Source organism: Mustelus asterias, chromosome 3, assembly GCF_964213995.1.
Source record: "Mustelus asterias chromosome 3, sMusAst1.hap1.1, whole genome shotgun sequence".
Lineage (NCBI taxonomy): Eukaryota > Metazoa > Chordata > Chondrichthyes > Carcharhiniformes > Triakidae > Mustelus > Mustelus asterias.
In genome coordinates, this window is record NC_135803.1 from 14,434,217 (window position 1) to 14,454,945 (window position 20,729).

At 46.0% G+C, this 20,729-nt stretch overlaps 1 protein-coding gene across 1 annotated transcript in view; it reads right to left on the reverse strand.

Annotated features, from left to right (window-relative positions):
* Positions 1 to 20,729, reverse strand: part of LOC144487108 (mediator of RNA polymerase II transcription subunit 12-like protein) — a 596,823-nt gene that overhangs the window by 475,031 nt on the left and 101,063 nt on the right. The window contains 2 exon segments of the mRNA XM_078205170.1: positions 8,453 to 8,552; positions 11,536 to 11,685. Coding sequence (XP_078061296.1) covers positions 8,453 to 8,552; positions 11,536 to 11,685 — 250 coding nt within the window.

Consider the following 20,729-nt stretch of genomic DNA (forward strand, 5'->3'; position numbering starts at 1 on the left):
CAAGGGCAGGTCGTGCCTTACGAGCCTGGTTGAGTTCTTTGAAAATGTGACCAAACACATTGACGAAGGAAGAGCGGTGGATGTGGTCTATATGGACTTCAGCAAGGCGTTCGATAAGGTCCCCCATGCAAGACTTCTTGAGAAAGTGAGAGGGCATGGGATCCAAGGGGCTGTTGCCTTGTGGATCCAGAACTGGCTTGCCTGCAGAAGGCAGAGAGTGGCTGTGGAGGGGTCTTTCTCTGCATGGAGGTCAGTGACCAGTGGAGTGCCCCAGGGATCTGTTCTGGGACCCTTGCTGTTTGTCATTTTCATAAATGACCTGGATGAGGAAGTGGAGGGATGGGTTGGTAAGTTTGCTGACGACACTAAGGTAGGTGGTGTTGTGGATAGTTTGGAGGGATGTCAGAAGTTGCAGCGAGACATAGATAGAATGCAAGACTGGGCGGAGAAGTGGCAGATGGACTTCAACCCGGATAAGTGTGTAGTGATCCATTTTGGCAGATCCAATGGGATGAAGCAGCAGTATAATATGAAGGGTACCATTCTTAGCAGTGTAGAGGATCAGAAGGACCTTGGGGTCCGGGTCCATAGGACTCTTAAATCGGCCTCGCAGGTGGAGGATGCGGTCAAGAAGGCGTACGGCGTACTAGCCTTCATTAATCGAGGGATTGAGTTTAGGAGTCGGGAGATAATGCTGCAGCTTTATAGGACCCTGGTTAGACCCCACTTGGAGTACTGTGCGCAGTTCTGGTCACCTCATTACAGGAAAGATGTTGAAGCCATTGAAAGGGTGCAGAGGAGATTTACAAGGATGTTGCCTGGATTGGGGGGCATGCCTTATGAGGATAGGTTGAGGGAGCTTGGTCTCTTCTCCCTGGAGAGACGAAGGATGAGAGGTGACCTGATAGAGGTTTACAAGATGTTGAGAGGTCTGGATAGGGTAGACTCTCAGAGGCTATTTCCAAGGGCTGAAATGGTTGCTACGAGAGGACACAGGTTTAAGGTGCTGGGGGGTAGGTACAGAGGAGATGTTAGGGGTAAGTTTTTCACTCAGAGGGTGGTGGGTGAGTGGAATCGGCTGGCATCGGTGGTGGTGGAGGCAAACTCGTTGGGGTCTTTTAAGAGACTTCTGGATGAGTACATGGGATTTAATGGGATTGAAGGCAATAGATAGGCCTAGAGGTAGGGATATGATCGGCGCAACTTGTGGGCCGAAGGGCCTGTTTGTGCTGTGGCTTTCTATGTTCTATGTTCTATGTTCTATCTTAATCATGGGGTCATGGTTAGTGAACAAGCTTGATTTCAATCTTGCAGCTTATTGAGATGAAGTAAGGCCACTCCTGCACTAGCCTAGGTTGCCCATCACTGAGTTAGGGGGTTAAAACTGGGGTCATGCAAGATAAGAAGCATCGCTAGGGCCTTGCATCTTGGGAAGAGGGCCCTGCGGTCAGATGGCACTGCTCAGGATCCAAGAGTCTGGCACAACTGGGTAGGAGAGTTCTAGGTTCTTGCAGTGCTGGAAGGTGAGGGAATCTACAAAACAAACAATACCAAGAGATGCCAGGCAGGGAATTACTGGCCACCAAAACCCTTTCGTCTTCAATGAACCGAATCTCCCTTCGCAATCCACCGTCAGGCTTTAAAGTTACTTCAAGTCTCATCACTGTCAGTTGACAGCAGAAAGCAAGGTTAAAGTCAGAGGGTAGGCTAGGTGCAGGCAAAGAGACAAAACTTGTTTAAAAAACAGGGAGGAACATCTTATTGAACATCAGAATAAAATAAATTATTACTGGGGCGGCACAGTGGTGAGCACTACTGCCTCACAGCGCCAGGGACCCAGGTTCAATTCTGGCCTTGGATCACTGTCTGTGTGTAGTTTGCACATTCTCTCCATGTCCATGTAGGTTTCCTCCATGGGTGCTCCGGTTTCCTCCCACAGTCCAAAGATGTGCAGGTTAGGTGGATTGGCCATGCTAAATTGATCCTAGTGTCAGAGGGATTAGCAGAGTAAATATGCGGGGTTACAGGGATAGGGCCTGGGTGGGATTGTGGTCGGTGCAGACTCGATGGGCCGAATGGCCTCCTTCTGCACTGTAGGGATTCTATGATTCTCCACTGGTTCATTGATAAATGCAATACTCAGAGACTGAAAGCTGCAAGTATATTAGCTTGTCGATTCTGATATAGCTGCTGGCAACCGACAAGGTATTAGGATTGCAAGGGAGGATGGAAGGAACAAGTGAAGGAGGACTCCCACTTTTAACCACTACTCAGAGATATTTCCAGAAAGGTAAAATGTGCAAGTAGACAGGACATGTCTCCACTTTTATTTTATTCACATCTGGGATGTGGGCATCACTGGTCAGGCCATTATTTATTGCCCCCGCACAGTTTCCCTGAGAAGGCCTTCTTCATGAACGCAGCGGTCCATACGGTGAAGGGGATTTAATTTAATACTTCAGGGTTGGGATTCAATCGTGTGTGAGTATAACAGGCATCACGTATGATCCAGACTGGGTAAGGACTGCAGACTTCCTTTCCTAAAGGATACCAGTGAAGTTTCAAATGACAATCCAACAGCTTTCATAGAATCCCAACAGTGCAGAAGGAGCTCATTCGGCCCATCGAGTCTGCACCGACCACGATCCCACCCAGCCCCTATCCCCTTAGCCCCACATGTTTACCCTGCTAGTCCCCCTGACACTAGGGGACAATTTAGCGTGGCCAATCAACCTAACCCGCACATCTTTGGACTGTGGGAGGAAACAGGAGCACCCGAAGGAAACCCCACACAGACACGGGGAGAACGTGCAAACTCCACACAGACATTGACCCAAGCCGGGAATCAAACCCGAGTCCCTGGCGCTGCGAGGCAGCAGTGTTAACCACTGTGTCACCGTTCCATCCACTTTGTGGTTGTTTACTTTTTTAGAAGTCGTTAGCAGCCTCCTAATTCAGAGATTTTGATTCTTCTTGAACCAAATTAAAATTTTCCAACCTCCTTGGTGGGTTTGATCTCCACTATCACCCTAACACTCAAGCTTTGCATCTTCACACCTGAATACAGTGGCCTGGAAACATTCATTGTTGGAGGCGTAGAGCATGACCAGCAGAGGGCAATATCTGCATTATCGGACACATTCCCTTTCACCAGGCAGCAGTGTCAGGGCAGGAAGGAGCTCAGAGTCTGCATTACAGTAACAAGCCAAGATGTGTGGCAGGCCCCGCCAGCGATGTAGAATGGGAGAAGTAGGTGACCCTGTCAGAATGGACTAAGGAAAGGTCCCACCCGATAGCCAATCTGTTGTCTCTCTTTTGCAACCAATTGCTGCTCTCAAACGCACTGAGAGGTTTCCATTCTATCCTCACAACAACAATCTCTGTTAGCACTTTTATTTTTAAACAGCCGATTTCTTTTTTTAAAAAGTCCCGTTAACCTCATCAGGAGACGGGCGGACAGCCCGAGAGCTGAAATACTCGTGCGGAGCTGAGAACTCATTTTTTTTGTGAACTAATTTTTTTTTTGCGGGGAAACAAATCATCCTCAATTCCGAGAGACCATCGAAGAAGGAAAGGTTGTTTGTGGCTGTGTCTAGATTCACCCCACTATCAGGTGCAGCAACTGTTTAGAACCAGTTCCTCTGATTATCACTGCTGCATCAAAGTGCCAGGAACCCCCGGGTTCGATTCCCAGCTTGGGTCACTGTCTGTGCGGAGTCTGCACGTTCTCCCCGTGTCTGCTTGGGTTTCCTCTGCGTGCTCCGGTTTTCTCCCACAGGCCAAAAGACGTGCTGGTTAGGTGTATTGGCCATGCTTAAATTCTCCCTCAGTGTACCCGAACAAGCGTCGGAGTGTGGCAACGAGGGTATTTTCACAGTAGCTTCATTGCAGTGTTAATGTAACCACACTTGTGACACTAATAAAGAACAAAGAACAATACAGCACAGGAACAGGCCCTTCGGCCCTCCAAGCCCGTGCCGCTCCCCGGTCCAAACTAGACCATTCTTTTGTATCCCTCCATTCCCACTCCGTTCATATAGCTGTCTAGATAAGTCTTAAACGTTCCCAGTGTGTCCGCCTCCACCACCTTGCCTGGCAGCGCATTCCAGGCCCCCACCACCCTCTGTGTAAAATATGTCCTTCTGATACCTGTGTTAAACTTCCCCCCCTTCACCTTGAACCTATGACCCCTCGTGAACGTCACCACCAACCTGGGGAAAAGCTTCCCACCGTTCACCCTATCTATGCCTTTCATAATTTCATACACCTCTATTAAGTCTCCCCTCATCCTCCGTCTTTCCAAGGAGAACAACCCCAGTTTACCCAATCTCTCCTCATAACTAAGCCCCTCCATACTAGGCAACATCCTGGTAAACCTCCTCTGTACTCTCTCCAAAGCCTCCACGTCCTTCTGGTAGTGTGGCGACCAGAACTGGACGCAGTATTCCAAATGCGGCCGAACCAACGTTCTATACATCTGCAACATCAGACTCCAACTTTTATACTCTATGCCCCGTCCTATAAAGGCAAGCATGCCATATGCCTTCTTCACCACCTTCTCCACCTGTGACGTCACCTTCAAGGATCTGTGGACTTGCACACCCAGGTCCCTCTGCGTATCTACACCCTTTATGGTTCTGCCATTTATCGTATAGCTCCTCCCTACATTATTTCTACCAAAATGCATCACTTCGCATTTATCAGGATTGAACTCCATCTGCCATTTCTTTGCCCAAATTTCCAGCCTATCTATATCCCTCTGTAGCTTCTGACAATGCTCCTCACTATCTGCAAGTCCTGCTAATTTTGTGTCGTCCGCAAACTTACTGATCACCCCAGTTACACCTTCTTCCAGATCGTTTATATAAATCACAAACAGCAGAGGTCCCAGTACAGAGCCCTGTGGAACACCACTAGTCACAGGCCTCCAGCCGGAAAAAGACCCTTCCACTACCACCCTCTGTCTTCTGTGATCAAGCCAGTTCTCCACCCATCTAGCCACCTCCCCTTTTATCCCATGAGATCCAACCTTTTTCAAACTCTGCTAGAACCTGCGCCCACTCTTTCGGTAAAGCTATTCACAAACCATCAGTTTGCTCTGGAGGTTTCACATTCGGTCTCACTGTCATGCTGTAAAGTGTTCTCTGGTGTTTTGAAAAGCACAAGCAGTGTAACAAAGTCTCCCTCAAGATGGAGTGCAGACAATCTGCTGAAGCCCTAACACAGTGTATCTGTAGAAATGGCAGTTACAGCATTTAAAAACAGAATAGGGAAGATAAATACACACTGAAGACAGTAATTCAGAAATAGGTTTTTAAAGTCCAACAGCAAATTGATTTGAGAGCTTCATGTGCTTTTATATTTCATAGAATCCCTCCAGTGCAGGAGGAGGCCATTCAGCCCATCGAGTCTGCACCAACCACAATCCCACCCGTAACCCCACATATTTACCCTGCTAATCTCCCTGATACTAAGGTGCAATTTAGCATGGCCAATCAACCTAACCCGCACATCTTTGGAGTTTGGGATGAAACCGGGAGCACCCGGAGGAAACCCACACAGATACGGGGAGAATGTGCAAACTCCACACAGACAGTGACCCAAGCCGGGAATCGAACCCGGGTCCCCAGCGCCGTGAGGCAGCTGTGCTAACCCCTGTGCCACCACACATTTCAACACCAGATCAATGCAAAAAGCAAACCACTTTGAACCAACAAAAGTTGGAGATGAAAACTGAAGTTCGGCCATAGTCAGACTCTATTGTAAAGCAGTGAAAAATGTTTTAGCGACAGAATCAGATTGTGAATCTAGTGTTGACTCAAACCATGTCCAGTGGAGCTCTTTTGGCTTCCTGGATATACTTCAAACAGACTGGCAATTAAATGCTTAGACAGCGCAGACAACAGACCAAGCATCATCTAAAGAGTTTAGCAGCTACTGCTGGGGAGGACAGGTAGAAGCAGAGCCGTTTCCAGGGTTGCAAAAATTCATCACTTACCCCAGCAGCGTCAATAGGGTTTCGTTGGCTCAAACTCAACTGCAGCTCCTCATCACACACTGAGAAATATGTAACCAGAGATGGCCTGAACTCCCTCGGGATGACTGTCAGAGTCTGATTGCCTCTTCACTCCCATTACTCTACCTAAAGTTTTTTGATCCGGCCTCACCTGACCTTCCCATTCAGGCCGGGCGTACAGCACACTCCCACAGCCATCGGTTGCACTTAGCGGGGTGGAATGTAAGGAGACTCTGCCCCCTTGCAGCATTAGCTGCCGTACACCAAGTAAATTAAAAGTTCAGGCATGTTTGAAAGATGTTTAAAGATGGAGGAGTTACGAGAGATTGAGAGAATTTGAGGGAATCCCATGAGAGGTGGGAATGGGGTGGAGGGGGGATTCCGTGGGAGGGAAAAATATCCATGGGGGGGGGGGGTGGGGTGTCCTATGAGATGAGGGGAATCACGTGGGGGGAAGTAGTTGGGGACTGGAGGAAGTCCCCTGGAGTTCAGGGGTGTGGCGTAAGTCCCATGGGGTGGGTCAGCGTAGATGTGTACAATAATTGCCCAGAAGTTAGAAGTAGTTTCAGTTCCTCTGGCTTTTTCTGGATACCTATTGATGTGACACATCTGGAACCACATGAAGTTTACGATTTAAAGCACATTTTCAGATGGTTCCCAGTGCGGGGTGACTGCCGAGGGGAGGTTTGCACTCCCCAGGCAATTACCGTGCAATCCTTATCTGGAAATTTCTGGAGTGGATTGCACTACCCGGGAGCTCGGAGGTTCTGGCCCATTCTTTACACTCCCTCTCCTCCCTTTTGGGGGTTGGAGTAGGGGTGAGTGACAGCACACTTCTCAGTCATTTATTCTTTCCGTAAATCATACGTCCTTTCATTCACTAATTTACAGGTGGTCTGTCCCTTATGTCACACCAGCCTGTTCTAAATCACTCTGATTGGCGTCAGATCCCATCGGGCAGATCTCATGCGTCGGATGGCAGCAGAGACCTAGAGCAAGATTCACTCGGTCTTTTCTCGGCTGATGTTCTTCGATAATCTAGGAGACTTATCCCCAGCATTGCTAACAGCTGCTCCAAACCTCCGAACCAATTTTTAGGGGTTAACAGCCTTACCAGAACACAACCAGGGCAATGGCAGATTCAAAGGCAACAAAAAGAGAAAATGCTGGAAAATCTCAGCAGGCCTGGCAGCATCTGTAAAGAGAGAAAAGAGCTGATGTTTCGAGTCCAGACCCTTTGTCAAAGCTTTGTCAAAGGGCTTTGACAAAGGGTCATCTGGACTCGAAATGTCAGCTCTTTTCTCGCCTCACAGATGCTGCCAGACCTGCTGAGATTTTCCAACATTTTCTCATTTGGTTTCAGATTCCAGCATCCACAGTAATTTGCTTTTATTCAAAGGCAACACTTGTACAGTGTTCCAATTTACATTGCAAGGTTAGAAGGACCTTTTCAGATGCTGTTACCTGGAAATCAGGAAATTTGCAGTGGAAAGATTGTAGGGCTGAGAGCATGTGGCAGAGACGTGGGACGAACTTGAAGGGTACAATAGCACAGGTTATATGTTACTGGACTAGTAATCTAGAAGCCTGGACTAATGACCTTGAGGCATGAGTTCAACTCCACCACAGTAGGTGGGGAATTTTAATTCAGTTACTTTGATAAATCTGAGGGATAAAATAATTGTTATCAATAGCAGTGACCAAGAAACGCCAGATTATCATAAAAATCCAAATTGTTCACTATTGTTCTTTAAGGAAAGAATCTGCCGTCCTTACCCAGCCTGACCTACATGTGACTCCAGAGCCACAATAATGTGGTTGACTCTTACCTGCCCCTCTGAAATGGCAAGCCCTTAGGCTGTACAGGGCTGGTTAATAAATGTTGGCTTTGCACATCCCGTGAATAAAGGGCAAACAGAATTGGATAAGTCTTTCAAAAGAGCCAACAGATACATGACAACTCGTGTGTCGTATAAAAATCAAAGCTTCAAAAAGTTTTAATTTATTAGTCACAAGTAAGGCTGACATTAACACTGCAATGAAGTTACTGTGAAACTCCTCTAGTCGCCACAGTCCGGCGCCTGTTTGAGTCAATGCACCTGACCAGCACGTCTTTCAGAATGTGGGAGGAAACCAGAGCACCCGGAGGAAACCCACGCAGACACGGGGAGAACGTGCAAACTCCACACAGACAGTGACCCAAGCCGGGAATCGAACCCGGGTCCCTGGCACTGCGAAGCAGCAGTGCTCACCACTGTGCCACCGTGCCGCCCCCAAGTTAATTTGGGTAACCATGGCACCAATGGAGGGAAAATTCCATCCATTTCTGGCCTATCAGTCATCTTAGATCCAAGAGAAGAGGAGAATGAGGAATAAATGGACACAGCCTCTTCAGTTCTCTGGGCTGCTATTCTTTCACAGAGTAGATCAGTTTACCTGCAGTAGATTCCTGACATTTGTCAAAAGACCACCGTACTTCCACTGCACGCCCTCGCTGCTTGATCTGCTGCTCCACTTCATAAATTTTGGCTCGAACCTAAAGCAGTAAAAAAAAGTGGTTCAGCAAGTCTGTGATGTCTGCTAAAATCAGATGCACCTACGCACGCATCTCTCTCTCCCTCTGCATCCCTCTTTCTTTCTGTGCGTCTCTCTTTCTCTCTCGATATGTGCATCTCTTTTGCTCCCTCTCTCTGCATCTCTCTTTCCCTCTGTGTCTCTCTCTTTCTTTCTGCCTCTTGATATGCACATCTATTTCGCTCTCTCTCTCTCTCACTCTCTGTGCACCTGCAATATACTAAGATCAAAGGAGAAAACGCTGGAAAATCTCAGCAGGTCAAAGGGTCACCTGCACTCGAAACATCAGCTCTTTCCTCTCCTTACAGATGCTGCCAGACCCGCTGAGATTTTCCAGCGTTTTCTCTTTTGGTTTCAGATTCCAGCATCCGCAGTAATTTGCTTTTATGCAATATGTTAAAAACCTTGAACGGTTAGAAGTCCTGCAATCTGACATGTACTTCCTGTAACACTTTCATGTTACACCTGGTCCTGTTACACATAGTCCTGTCGTTCCTAATGTTGTGTACAATGTACAATTTTAAGTTGAAGTATATATTTGCGTGCTCAGCCTGGTATAAATGGTTTCAGTTTCATGTATGTTTTGTTTATAAACCTTGGTGCCTGGGTGTCTGGATAGACTTGTAGATAAAAGGTTTCAGGACTTCTGAGTTTTACATTTTTAATCAGGTCAAAAAAAACCCCGACGTGAAGGAGATTGGTTAAAAGGGGTTCAAAATTCAGCGACTCTGGGGGAAAAAAAATACAAAGGAGAAGAGCTTTACGATTGCCTAGCGACTGTAATCCAGTGACACAGGCACAGAAGTTGAGTGTGTTCCAGAGAGAGAAGGCAGGAATCTGAAGATCTCGGAAAAGAAAAACTGCAAGGCTCGTTGGACAGTTTTGAATAATCAGTCTTGGGATTCAGTCAGGTGATCGGTTTAGTGGAGATGCTTGCGGAAGGCTGAATTTAGGAAACTCATTGGTTTGCTCTGCTGTTGAAGAAACAGTGAGTGTAGAATGTGGTTCCTGGGTATTTGAGGAGGGATAGGAGTTGGGTGAGTGAGCATCAAGCGAATGCTCAGGAATTCACCGGAATTTGCAACTGAGCCAATACCATGCGAGAAACCTGAGTGTCAAGCTAGAGGCAACTCTTCACTGGTTTACACGTCTGTAAAGATATTGTGGGGATAAAAGAATAGTGGTAATTTGAATTGTCTTCTTGTGTTCATACTGAGATTGTTCCAATCTTATTGTCTGGTGTAATATAGTTCAATTTTCTTATTTAACAAATATTTTATTCTTTGTGTAAAAATTTCATCAGCAGACTCCTGCAGATTTGTTCAGTAACTTTACGCCATGATTTCTTAAAAAGTCAGGATTTATCAAGCCAGGATTCACTCGTAACACTATCTTTTAACGTCGCTATTTAACTTAAATTCAAAGATAAGTTCCCAAGATGGGCGACATCCAATTTAGTGTTTGTGACATCCGGAGTTGTGCCTCCAAGGTGAGAGTAATGACAATGCCAAACATCTATGAACCAATGCTCTGGTTCATTGCAGACAGGCCCCTCCTATTAACAGCTCTCCCTGCTGTCCTCCCCCGTGATAACTGGGCTGACCAGTCGCTACCTGCTGTTCTCCAGCCCAACCCTTATGCTGCCAAGATCAGTACTATCTCAGAAATCCATTAACTTTATTCCAACTGTTTTAATGAACGAGTGAAAACAAGGAGCGTGTGCCAATGAAATTTTAAAGATACAAGTGGATGGGGATGGAGATGGGGTGGATGGGGATGGAGATGGGGTGGTTGGGGGGTGGGGGGGAGATGGGGAAAGGGTCAAAGATTGTCCAAAGAGCTTTCCTCACAGTAACCCGAGAAATGGACTCTTCACTGTTCAGATCAAGCACATATATCTCGCCCCCAACCCCAAGAAACCACCATCTTTCCTGCTCTGGTATCCCATCTCTCTTGCTCCAGCAACCCCCCGAAACCTTCTCACTGCTCCCACACCACAGTTTTGCCACTTTCCAAACACTGTTATCCCGTTTACCAGCCCTCTCATACACCACAATCATGTCCCACCCGGCTCCTGGTTGAAGTCGGCCTCCCAGTTCATCTCAGGCTCTCCCTAAGGAATCATCGCTCCGCCGCCCACATTCCCCAGCCCCCCTCAGAAAAACCAAGACCACCTCTCCATTACTGCCAACACATTGATCACCATCAGAACTACAAGTGCTCGCTGTCCCTAAAGCATGTCTTGTGCCCAACCATTATCCGAAACATCTTCGCTACATTCTCTCTGTTTCCAGGGTTTTAAAAAGGTAAGAGATAAAATTAAGGTTAAATATTTAATACTTTTTAAAGATTGACACTAGCATTCATATCATAGAATTAACTGTGCAGAAGGAGGCCATTTGGCCCATCTAGCCTGCACAGACAACAATCCCACCCAGGCCCTGTCCCCGTAACCCCACATATTTACCCTCCTAATCCCACTGACACTAAGGGGCAATTTATCATGAACAATCAACCTGACTCGGACATCTTTGGATTGTGGGAGGAAACCGGAGCACCCGGAGGAAACTGATGCAGACACAGGGAGAATGTGCAAACTCCATATAGACTGTCACCCGAGGCTGGAATTGATTCCGACTCCCTGGCACTGTGACAGCACTGTGACAGTGCTAACCACTGTGCCACCATGCCGTCTTCATCCTTAAAATACTTCCAGAACTCTAATAATGGTCAATTTCCTGTGACATGACACTTGGGGAAACAAAGTGTAATCAGACACAATGACATGCACAGTGATGGAGTGGCAAACACCATAACCTTACGCAAAATTCTACATTGCATTCCTTTTTATGCAACTATTTTCTGTTGAAAATCACGAATTGTATTGGGAACAATAACTAAGATAGTAATTTGCTGTTCGGTACAGTACCCCAGGCCAAGTATACCTGTTGATTGAAGGCGGAATTACCCCCTGGCATAGGTAAACAGGATGGGGCCACTTGGAGCAGGTCAAGAGGTGAGCCAGGATTACTGCTTTTGCTATCATTCATGGAATAATTCCACACCAAGGCACTAGGGCAACATAAGGTTATTGTCTGCAGGAAGAACAAAAACAGGCTTTAAATTGGACTTGCATATAAATGTCAACAAACTTCGAAATGTATCACGTGAATTTTTTAAAAACACAGTTAACAGCCAATTTCCTGAAATGAGCAAGGTAATATTTAACAACTGAGAATCATCACATACTGCCAACTCATTCAGTAAGAAGTCTCACAACACCAAATTAAAATCGAGCTGGTTTATTTGGAATCACGAGCTTTCGGAGCGCTGCTCCTTCATTAGGTGATGAAGCAGCACTCACCTGATGAAGGAGCAGCGCTCCGAAAGCTCGTGATTCCACATAAACCTGTTGGACTTTAACCTGGTGTTGTGAGACTTCTTACTGAGCCCACCCCAGTCCAACGCCGGCATCTCCACATCGTAACTCATTCAGTAACATCTCATTTCCTTTACCACCCTACCACCTTCTATGCCCATCAACATGAGCTGCACAAAGATTTCACTTTTGATGGATTCATGAAGGGGGTCTTGGGGTGAAGTGGGTAGAGTCCCCTACCTCCGAGTCAGAAGCTCTGGATTCAAGACCCACTAAAGTGTTTATTGGTCGCGGAAGGTGCATTCATAATGTGGCCTAACAGTTGAGTATCAACCTGCAAATCCTTCCAACATGCCTGTTTATTATCTGACACGGAAGAACGTGCAGGACTACCAAAAATTGCACTTGGTAAATTGCTCCTTCGGAGAGCCAGCGAAGACATGGCAGGCTGAATGGCCTCCATCTGCACGCTGTGATTGTGTGGGTCCCGAGAATGAGAAAGTCTCAAAATTCAATCAGAGAGAAATTCTCTTCTTCAGGCGTCAGAAACCAGTGGCATCTAGGGCTTGCTGGGGTTGCTTCCCCTGATTGTGGGTATCCAGAATATGGGGGGAAGGGAGGAGGGGGGCACCGTATCAGGATAAGAGACCTGATCATTTCGGACTGAGGCGAGGATAAATCATTTCACTCTCGGATTATAGCTCTTTGGAATTCTCTACCCCGGGGGGTTGTGGATGCTCCATCTTTGAATACAGTTAAAGGTGGGGGGGGTTCTTTGGCCACGCTTGCAAAACCGGAGAATCCCGCCGAGGTCAATGGACCTTTGCATGGTCTGCCCCCGGGGGCACGCTACAATTCCCGTGGCAGGTGGGATGGGACAATTGCGGCTGAGATGTTTGATATTTGGCCTCTCAGGGAATGGGAGGAGGGCAGGAAAGTGGAGTTGAGGTAGACATTCTGCCATGATCATAGTGAATGGCAAAGCAGACTCGAGGGCTAGTATTGTCCACTCCTGTTCCTATTTATTCTTATAAAGGAGCTGAAGCTCTTTTGCCCATTGTAGGGAAGGCTCCCACTTTCCATTTTCATCAAAAAATAAATAAATGCAATAAAGTGGAAGGAATTCACAGAAGAATTAGTGCAACAATCCACTGTCTGAAAGACTGAACTTTATTTACGTAGTCATTTTAGACACTGACATTTTCTTGTACAGTCCTGTTCTTGAGACACCACAGAGACCAATCCTGAATGTGCACCACCGCAGCAGATATCAATGGGACAGTGTTACTGATTTGTTATTGGTTTATATAAAATGTTCACTGATCATCCAACCATCAACGGGGACGAAGCAGAAAGGGTCGAGAGCTTCAAGTTTTTAGGTATCCAGATCACCAACAACCTGTCCTGGTCCCCCCATGCCGGTACTATAATTAAGAAAGCCCACCAACGCCTCTACTTTCTCAGAAGACTAAGGAAATTTGGCATGTCAGCTACGACTCTCATCAACTTTTACAGATGCACCATAGAAAGCATTCTTTCTGGTTGTGTCACAGCTTGGTATGGCTCCTGCTCTGCCCAAGACCGCAAGAAACTACAAAAGGTCGTGAATGTCGCCCAATCCATCACGCAAACCAGTTTCCCATCCATTGACTCTGTCTACACTTCCCGCTACCTCAGAAAAGCAGCCAGTATAATTAAGGACCCTACGCACCCCGGACATTCCCTCTTCCACCTTCTTCCATCGGGAAAAAGGTACAGAAGTCTGAGGTCACGTACCAACCGACTCAAGAACAGCTTCTTCCCTGCTGCTGTCAGACTCTTGAATGGACCTACCTTGCATTAAGTTGATCTTTCTCTACACCCTAGCTATGACTGTAACACTCCATTCTGCACTTTCTCATTTCCTTCTTTATGAAGGATATGTTTTTTTCTGTATAGCGCGCAAGAAACAATACTTTTCACTGTGTGTTAATACATGTGACAATTATAAATCAAATCAAATTATTACAAAGACAGGAAACGGTACAAACTCATATCTTACACCATCCAATTTCTCATTGTGCCTCTTTTTTTCGAGCACTTGCACTTCTTTCAACTAATCATGTCCTGTTTCCCATCCAAATATTTAATAGTCAATATTTTCCTTTTGTTTATTTATAATTATTTATCATTATGCCCCCTCCCAGCTCACCACCCTTCCCCATCACTTTTCCCTTGCACTGTTCCCCCTCATAAGCTTGCTACCTGGCAGATCTTCCAGTTCTGGCAACATCATCACCTGACAGAAAAATGTCAGGTTTTCCATAATCCACAGTCGCTACCTGAGGAACATAAAAACAGGAGTAGTCCATTCAGCCCTTCAAGCCTGTTCCTCCAATCAATAAGATCCAGCTTCACCTGCGACCCAAATCCACTTGCCTCATATCCGTTAAAACCTTTGAATATTAAAAATCACCTCAGAATTAAAATTGACAATTGATATTCCCTCAGTTGTAGTTTGCGGGAGAGAGTTGCAAAGTTCAGCCATTCTTTGTACGTAGAGATGTGTCCGACCTTCACTCCTGAATCGGGCGGCACAGTGAGGAACTGCTGCCTCACAGCACCAGGGTCCCATGTTCGATTCCCGGCTTGGGTCACTGTCTGTGTGGAGTTTGCACCTTCTCCCCGTGTCTGCGTGGGTTTTCTCCGGGTGCTCCAGTTTCCTCCCACAGTCCAAAGATGTGCGGGTTAGGTGGATTGGCCATGCTAAATTGCCCCTTAATGTCAGGGGGACTAGCTAGGGTAAATACATGGAGTTGTGGGGATAGGACCTGGGTGGGATTGTGGTCGGTGCAAACCTGATGGGCCGAATGGCCTCCTTCTGCATTGTAAGATTCTATGATTCTATCTCGCTTTTTCACACTTAGCCTCCTCCTCTTAAACTCCTCAAAAATAGTGCAAATAGTTTCTCTCTTCCAGTTACCCTTAATACTTAAAAATTTTGATCACGCCTTAACTTTCTAAGTTCGAGGGCCCCCTTACCATAGTATTTCCAACTATTCGATTATTTTACAAATTCTAAATTTCAAGCATCTGGAGAATTTTATGTTGTCTTTTCGAGATCCAATCTGGTTTATTGGTAGGAGCTCTGTTTATTAGTGTCACAAGTAGGTTTGCATTAACACTGCAATGAAGTTACTGTGAAAATCCCCTAACAGCCACACTCCGGCGCCTGTTCGGATAAACCGAGGGAGAATTTAGCATGGCCAATGCTCCTAACCAGCACGTCTTTCGGACTGTGGGAGGAAACCGGAGCACCTGGAGGAAACCCACGCAGACATGGGGAGAGCGTGCAGACTCCGCACAGGCAGTGATCCGAGTTGGGAATCGAACCCGGGCCTCTGGCGCTGTCAGGCAGCAATGCTAACCACTGTGCCACCGTGGTTGTACAGCGCAGAACTGGGTTATTCAGCCCACTGTGGCCACCTTTTAATGGCTCTACAGCAAAAGTCACACATTGCATGTGGATGCTGAAAGCCTGAAATCCAAAACAGAAAATTCTAGAAAGACTCAGCAGTTCTGTGCAGCGAGTAACAGAGTTAAACATTTCAGGTCAGCGATCTTTTAACACAACCTTGTGTGCTCTGATGAAAGGGGACTGTCCTGAAACGTCAACTCTGTTTCGCTCTCTGCAAATGCTGTCTAACCTGCTGAGTATTGTGTGGTCGGAGGTACGAATGCACCAACGATTACAACAACAACAGCGGCAATATTAGCTGCAACAGCAATTGTGACTGAGTAATGCATACTGGGGACTTCTGTCAAGTTATAATTAAACACAGATGGAGGTTAGAAGGCTGCAGTAGGTCATGACCTGTCCTGTGAACTGTGACCTGACACTCCCTGGGTTTACCTAATATGGATAGTTATGCTAGAGACTTCTTGGCACCAAGGTTTCCCGCCATATCCATATATGGTTGCGGCAATGCGACCCTACGTGCAGTTTGGGATAAGCATTATGGAGGTGTTTACGAGTAACTTCATTGGCCGCGATTGAACATTGTGATCGGTTTCCGATAACATCATTGGCTGGCTGCCTGAGAAGCTTGTGGAAGATTGGGAAAGTTTGGGGATAAAGAAGGGTGTTTCAGTCTTCGTTTCCTGCGACGACCCGAGACCAACCATCGCAACTGTGCCCTGAAGAACACCTTCAGAGAAGAAAACGACGAGGAAGAATCTACATTGGGAACAGACCTGGCCATCGCTAAAATCCCAGGGTCGTATTCGTTAATGTTAAGGGTTGAAGTGAAAAAGTTTAAGGGTCGCAACTGTTGTATGTTTCAGTTTGGTACCTAAAGTGTTAAATAAACTAAAATTTAAGTCAATTTGTGTTGCCTCCAGTCCTTTGGTTTGTTATACTAAACTAAGCACCTGGAAAGAGGTTTAAGTTTACAGTCGGATAACAATTTTCTGTTTATTATATTATATTGGGCAGCATGGTGGCACAGTGGTTCGCATTCACTGCTGCCTCACAGCGCCAGGGTTCGATTCCCGACTTGAGTCACTGTCTGTGTGGAGTTTGCATGTTCTCCCTGTGTCTGTGTGAGTTTCCTCCGGGTGCTCCGTTTTCCTCCCGCAGTCTGAAAGACGTGCTGGTTAGGTGGATTGACCCGAACAGGCGCCAGAGTGTGGCGACTCGGGGAATTTCACAGTAACTTCATTGCAGTGTTAATGTAAGCCTTACTTGTGACTAATAAATAAACTTTATTTTATATTAGTGTTCTGCATCTATAACATTATGTACACTACAGTCCCGCATTTAATGGAGTCGACAGGCTCCATTTCTCAAGGCCACATTTTAGGTGAGACCACACTGTAAGAACACAAGGAGCAGGAGTAGACCATTCGGCCCATCCAGGCTGCTTCCCCATTCAGCACGATCGTGGCTTATCCTCTGCCTGAATTTATCTTCCTGCCTATTCCCATTATCCCTCAATTCCAAGGAACCTAAAGCCTGTCTATCTCACAGTTAACTATATTCAGCGATGCAGCATCCACAACCTCTAGGGTAGAGAATGCAAAAGATTCACAATCTTCTGAGTGAAGATGTTTTTCCTCACCTCCGCCCTAAATGATCGGCCCCTTATCCTGAGCCTTTACCCCCTGACGACTCTCTGGACTCTTAAATCAAACAACCTCTTGGCACCTACCCTGTCAAGCCTGGGTGTAAGGGTACTTTGTAGCCCAGACAGGATGGACTGACTGGCCTTCTTCAATGCTTCCATACCCAAGGTAACATGGAAATGTATCCTTGTGTTAAGCATGGACTGCCAAAGAATGAAGCCATCAGTACCAGGTGATAAAACCCATTCATCTCACATCAAGGGCTAATGAGCTCTGTGCCTGTAACAGCATAGTGACTGTAACATAAGGGTCTGACACATATAGTGTTAATGTGGGACTGAGTACAGTGCCGCACACACATTAATGTAAGCGTACACATGACCTGTACCTTGGATTCAATCTCATGTTGGACAGAGCTGTGTGCACAGGCAAGTATGGACACAGCTCTTAGCTTGAACCCTCCATTGTATATATGTACATAGTTTTGTAGTTATTAAATACATGCAGTTAACCTACTTAAGACAACAAGGACTTCATTAAGACCTATTGAATGATATCTGACGCCCTTCAACAGTGACCTGCTGTAATATTACTATCCATACTACTCTAATATAAAGCAGAGAGCATGATTTCAGGAATACCGCACATATTACCTCTCCAGCCCAAGAATCTCTGGCCACACAAAAATTCTCAACATATACCTATAGATTATGGGCAGCACAGTGGCTAGCACTGTGGCCTCGCAGCGCCAGGGACCCAGGTTCGACTCCGGTCTTGAGTGACTGTGTGGAGTTTGCACATTCTCCCCGAGTCTGCGTGGGTTTCCTTCGGGTGCTCCGGTTTCCTCCCACACTCCAAAGATGTGGTTAGGTTAGGTGGATTGGCCATGCTAAATTGCCCCTTAGTGTCCCAAGATGTACAGGTTAGATAGATTAGTCGTGGTAAATGTGTGTGGTTCCAGGGATAAAGCAAGGGAGGGGGCCTGGGTAAAATACTCTGTCAGAGAGTTGGTGCAGACTCAATGGGTCGAATGGCCTCATTCCGCACTGTAGGGATTCCATGAAATGGCTGAAGTGGCACTAGGTAAATCGCTCCTTCGGGGGGCCAGTGCAGAAATGATGGGCCGAACGGCCTCCTTCTGTGCTATAACCATTCTGCAATTCTGTGAAGGAACGGGTCACACTTTAAAACCGGCAAATTCAGCAGGCGAGTGATTTATTTCCCTGTAAACCAGCGTTTGTTCCTTTCGCTTGTATTATGTGACAGTTTTCTCAAGATCAAGGTATTGAAAATGGTGCTCACGCAATCCCAAATGACAGTCGCACAAGCAGGTCAAGAAAATAATGGAGATGTAAAAAACTTAAATCTACTCATGTAGCCTGAAAAGTATCCTGGGGACTGAAGACTCTCAAACACTGGCAGCTATCCCATTTAAATAGGCCAAAATATTACTCTTCTGTCCCTGTAACACAGGTACTCCAGACACTGTAGTTTGGACCACAGCAACTTCAATGAACAGACTTTCTGTTTAAAAAAAAAGCAACTGAAAATGGATTGCCTCCATTGCCACCAAAAGAATATATAATATGTTTCTGTAGCATTTGTCACAGAGGGAGTACAGCAAAGGTTTACCCGGCTGATTCCTGGGATGGCAGGTCTGTTGTATGAGGAGAGGCTAAATTGGTTAGGATTATATTCACTGGAGTTTAGAAGAGTGAGAGGGGATCTCATAGAAACTTATAAAATTCTAACAGGGTTAGACAGGCTAGATTCAGAAAGAATCCAAAGTCCAAAGATGTGTGGGTTAGGTGGATTGGCCATGCTAAATTGCCCCTTAGTGTCAGGGGGACCAGCTAGGGTAAATGCATGGGATTAAGGGGTTATGGGGATAGGGCCTGGGTGGGATTGTGGTCGGTGCAGACTCGATGGGCCAAATGGCCTCCTTCTGCACTGTAGGGTTTCTATGATTTCTATGGTGGGGGGAGTCCAGAACTAGGGGTCATAGTTTGAGGTTAAGGGGTAAACCTTTTAGAACTGAAATTTCTTCACCCAGATGGGAATTCACTACCACAGAATGTAGCTGAAGCCAAAATGTTGTCTGATTTCAAGAAGAAATTAGATATAGCTCTTGGGGCTAAAGGGATCAAAGGATATGGGAGGAAGGGGCCAGGGATCAGGATATTGAATTTGATGATCAGCCATGATCAAGATGAATGGCGGAGCAGGCTCGATGGGCCATGTGGCCTACTCCTGCTCCTAGTTTCATTGTTTCTATAACCCCAGCACTTCCTCTAACACTTCACAATTAAAAAAGTAATTTTAATTTGTAGTCACTGTGATAAAGTAGGGAGTGTGGCAGCCAATTTGCATACAGGAAGATCTCACAAACAGCAGATAAATATCAACCAGATAATCAGCTTTCCATGAACAATGTTGGCAGAGAGATAAAAACTGGCTAGGGCTAGGACACCAGAGGAAGCTTCCCTACCCTCCTCCAAAGCAGTGACATGCCACACCTGAGAACGCAGGTGTAATCTCACCTTAAAGTAGCGGTGGGCAACTTGCAGTCTGACAGCTTCATGCCTGGGTTCACCTCTGGGTCCTGGGTGTGGCCCCACGAGACATTCTGTTGACCGTTGCCCATGCACAGGGTTGCCAGATTCCACTGATTTCCATCCACATGGCATCTTTCCTACCGGTGTGACTGAAGTGGTTCATGCGTAAAGCGAGGGCAATTGAAGTCAGCTGCATGCTGAATTCTCTCACTCAACATTGACTGTGAGAGCTGTGCGCTACCTCTGCGTTCAATCTAGCGTAAATATTTCTTTTGGTTTTACCGTTTGAAGTTGATGACAGTTCAAGTAATATATGAATGATTGAGTATTTTCTATAACTTGTTATGAAATATTCAATGCGTATTAAATACATTTAATCTTATTCATGAGGTCAAGGTTAGTGAACAAGCCCGATTTCAATCTTGCGGCCCACTGAGATGAAGGAGGGCCACTCGTGCAGCCCACTCACTGGCCTAGATTGACCATCACTGACTTAAAGCCTCAGAGAAGCAGCATCTCCAACTGAGGCTGAGGAATTAAGTTTGTACTTTGCTTCAGTCTTCACAAAGGAAGACATGAATAATGTACCAGAAGTTCAGAGAGAAACATGTTTTATTGAGGAGCTGAAGGAAATCAGCATTTGTAGAGAAATGGTTTTGGGGAAATTGATGGGATTGAAGATGGATAAATCCGCATGTCCTGATAATCTTCATCCCAGAGTACTTAAGGAAGTGGCCCTGGAAATAGTAGATCCATTGGTGGTTATTTTCCAAAATTCTTTGGATTCTGGAATACTTCCTACAGATTGGAGGGTAGCTAATGTAAGCCCTCTATTCAAAAAGGGAAGTAGAGAGAAAACTATGGACCAGTGAGCCTAACATTAATATTGGGGTAGTTTCCTTGTTGCAAAGCTGCAAGATCCAGCATCACATAAGCATACTTACTTTCTGTGCTAAACAGAAACCAGAATGTATGCTGGTAAGAATGTTGTGTTGGAACAGTATTCGTAGCTGTTAAGGTTTGTGCAATACCACAGTTGGTTTTTTTCTTGTTTGCAATTAGTAAAAGTTATTGCAAATTTTATATGGGTTAATTGTATTCT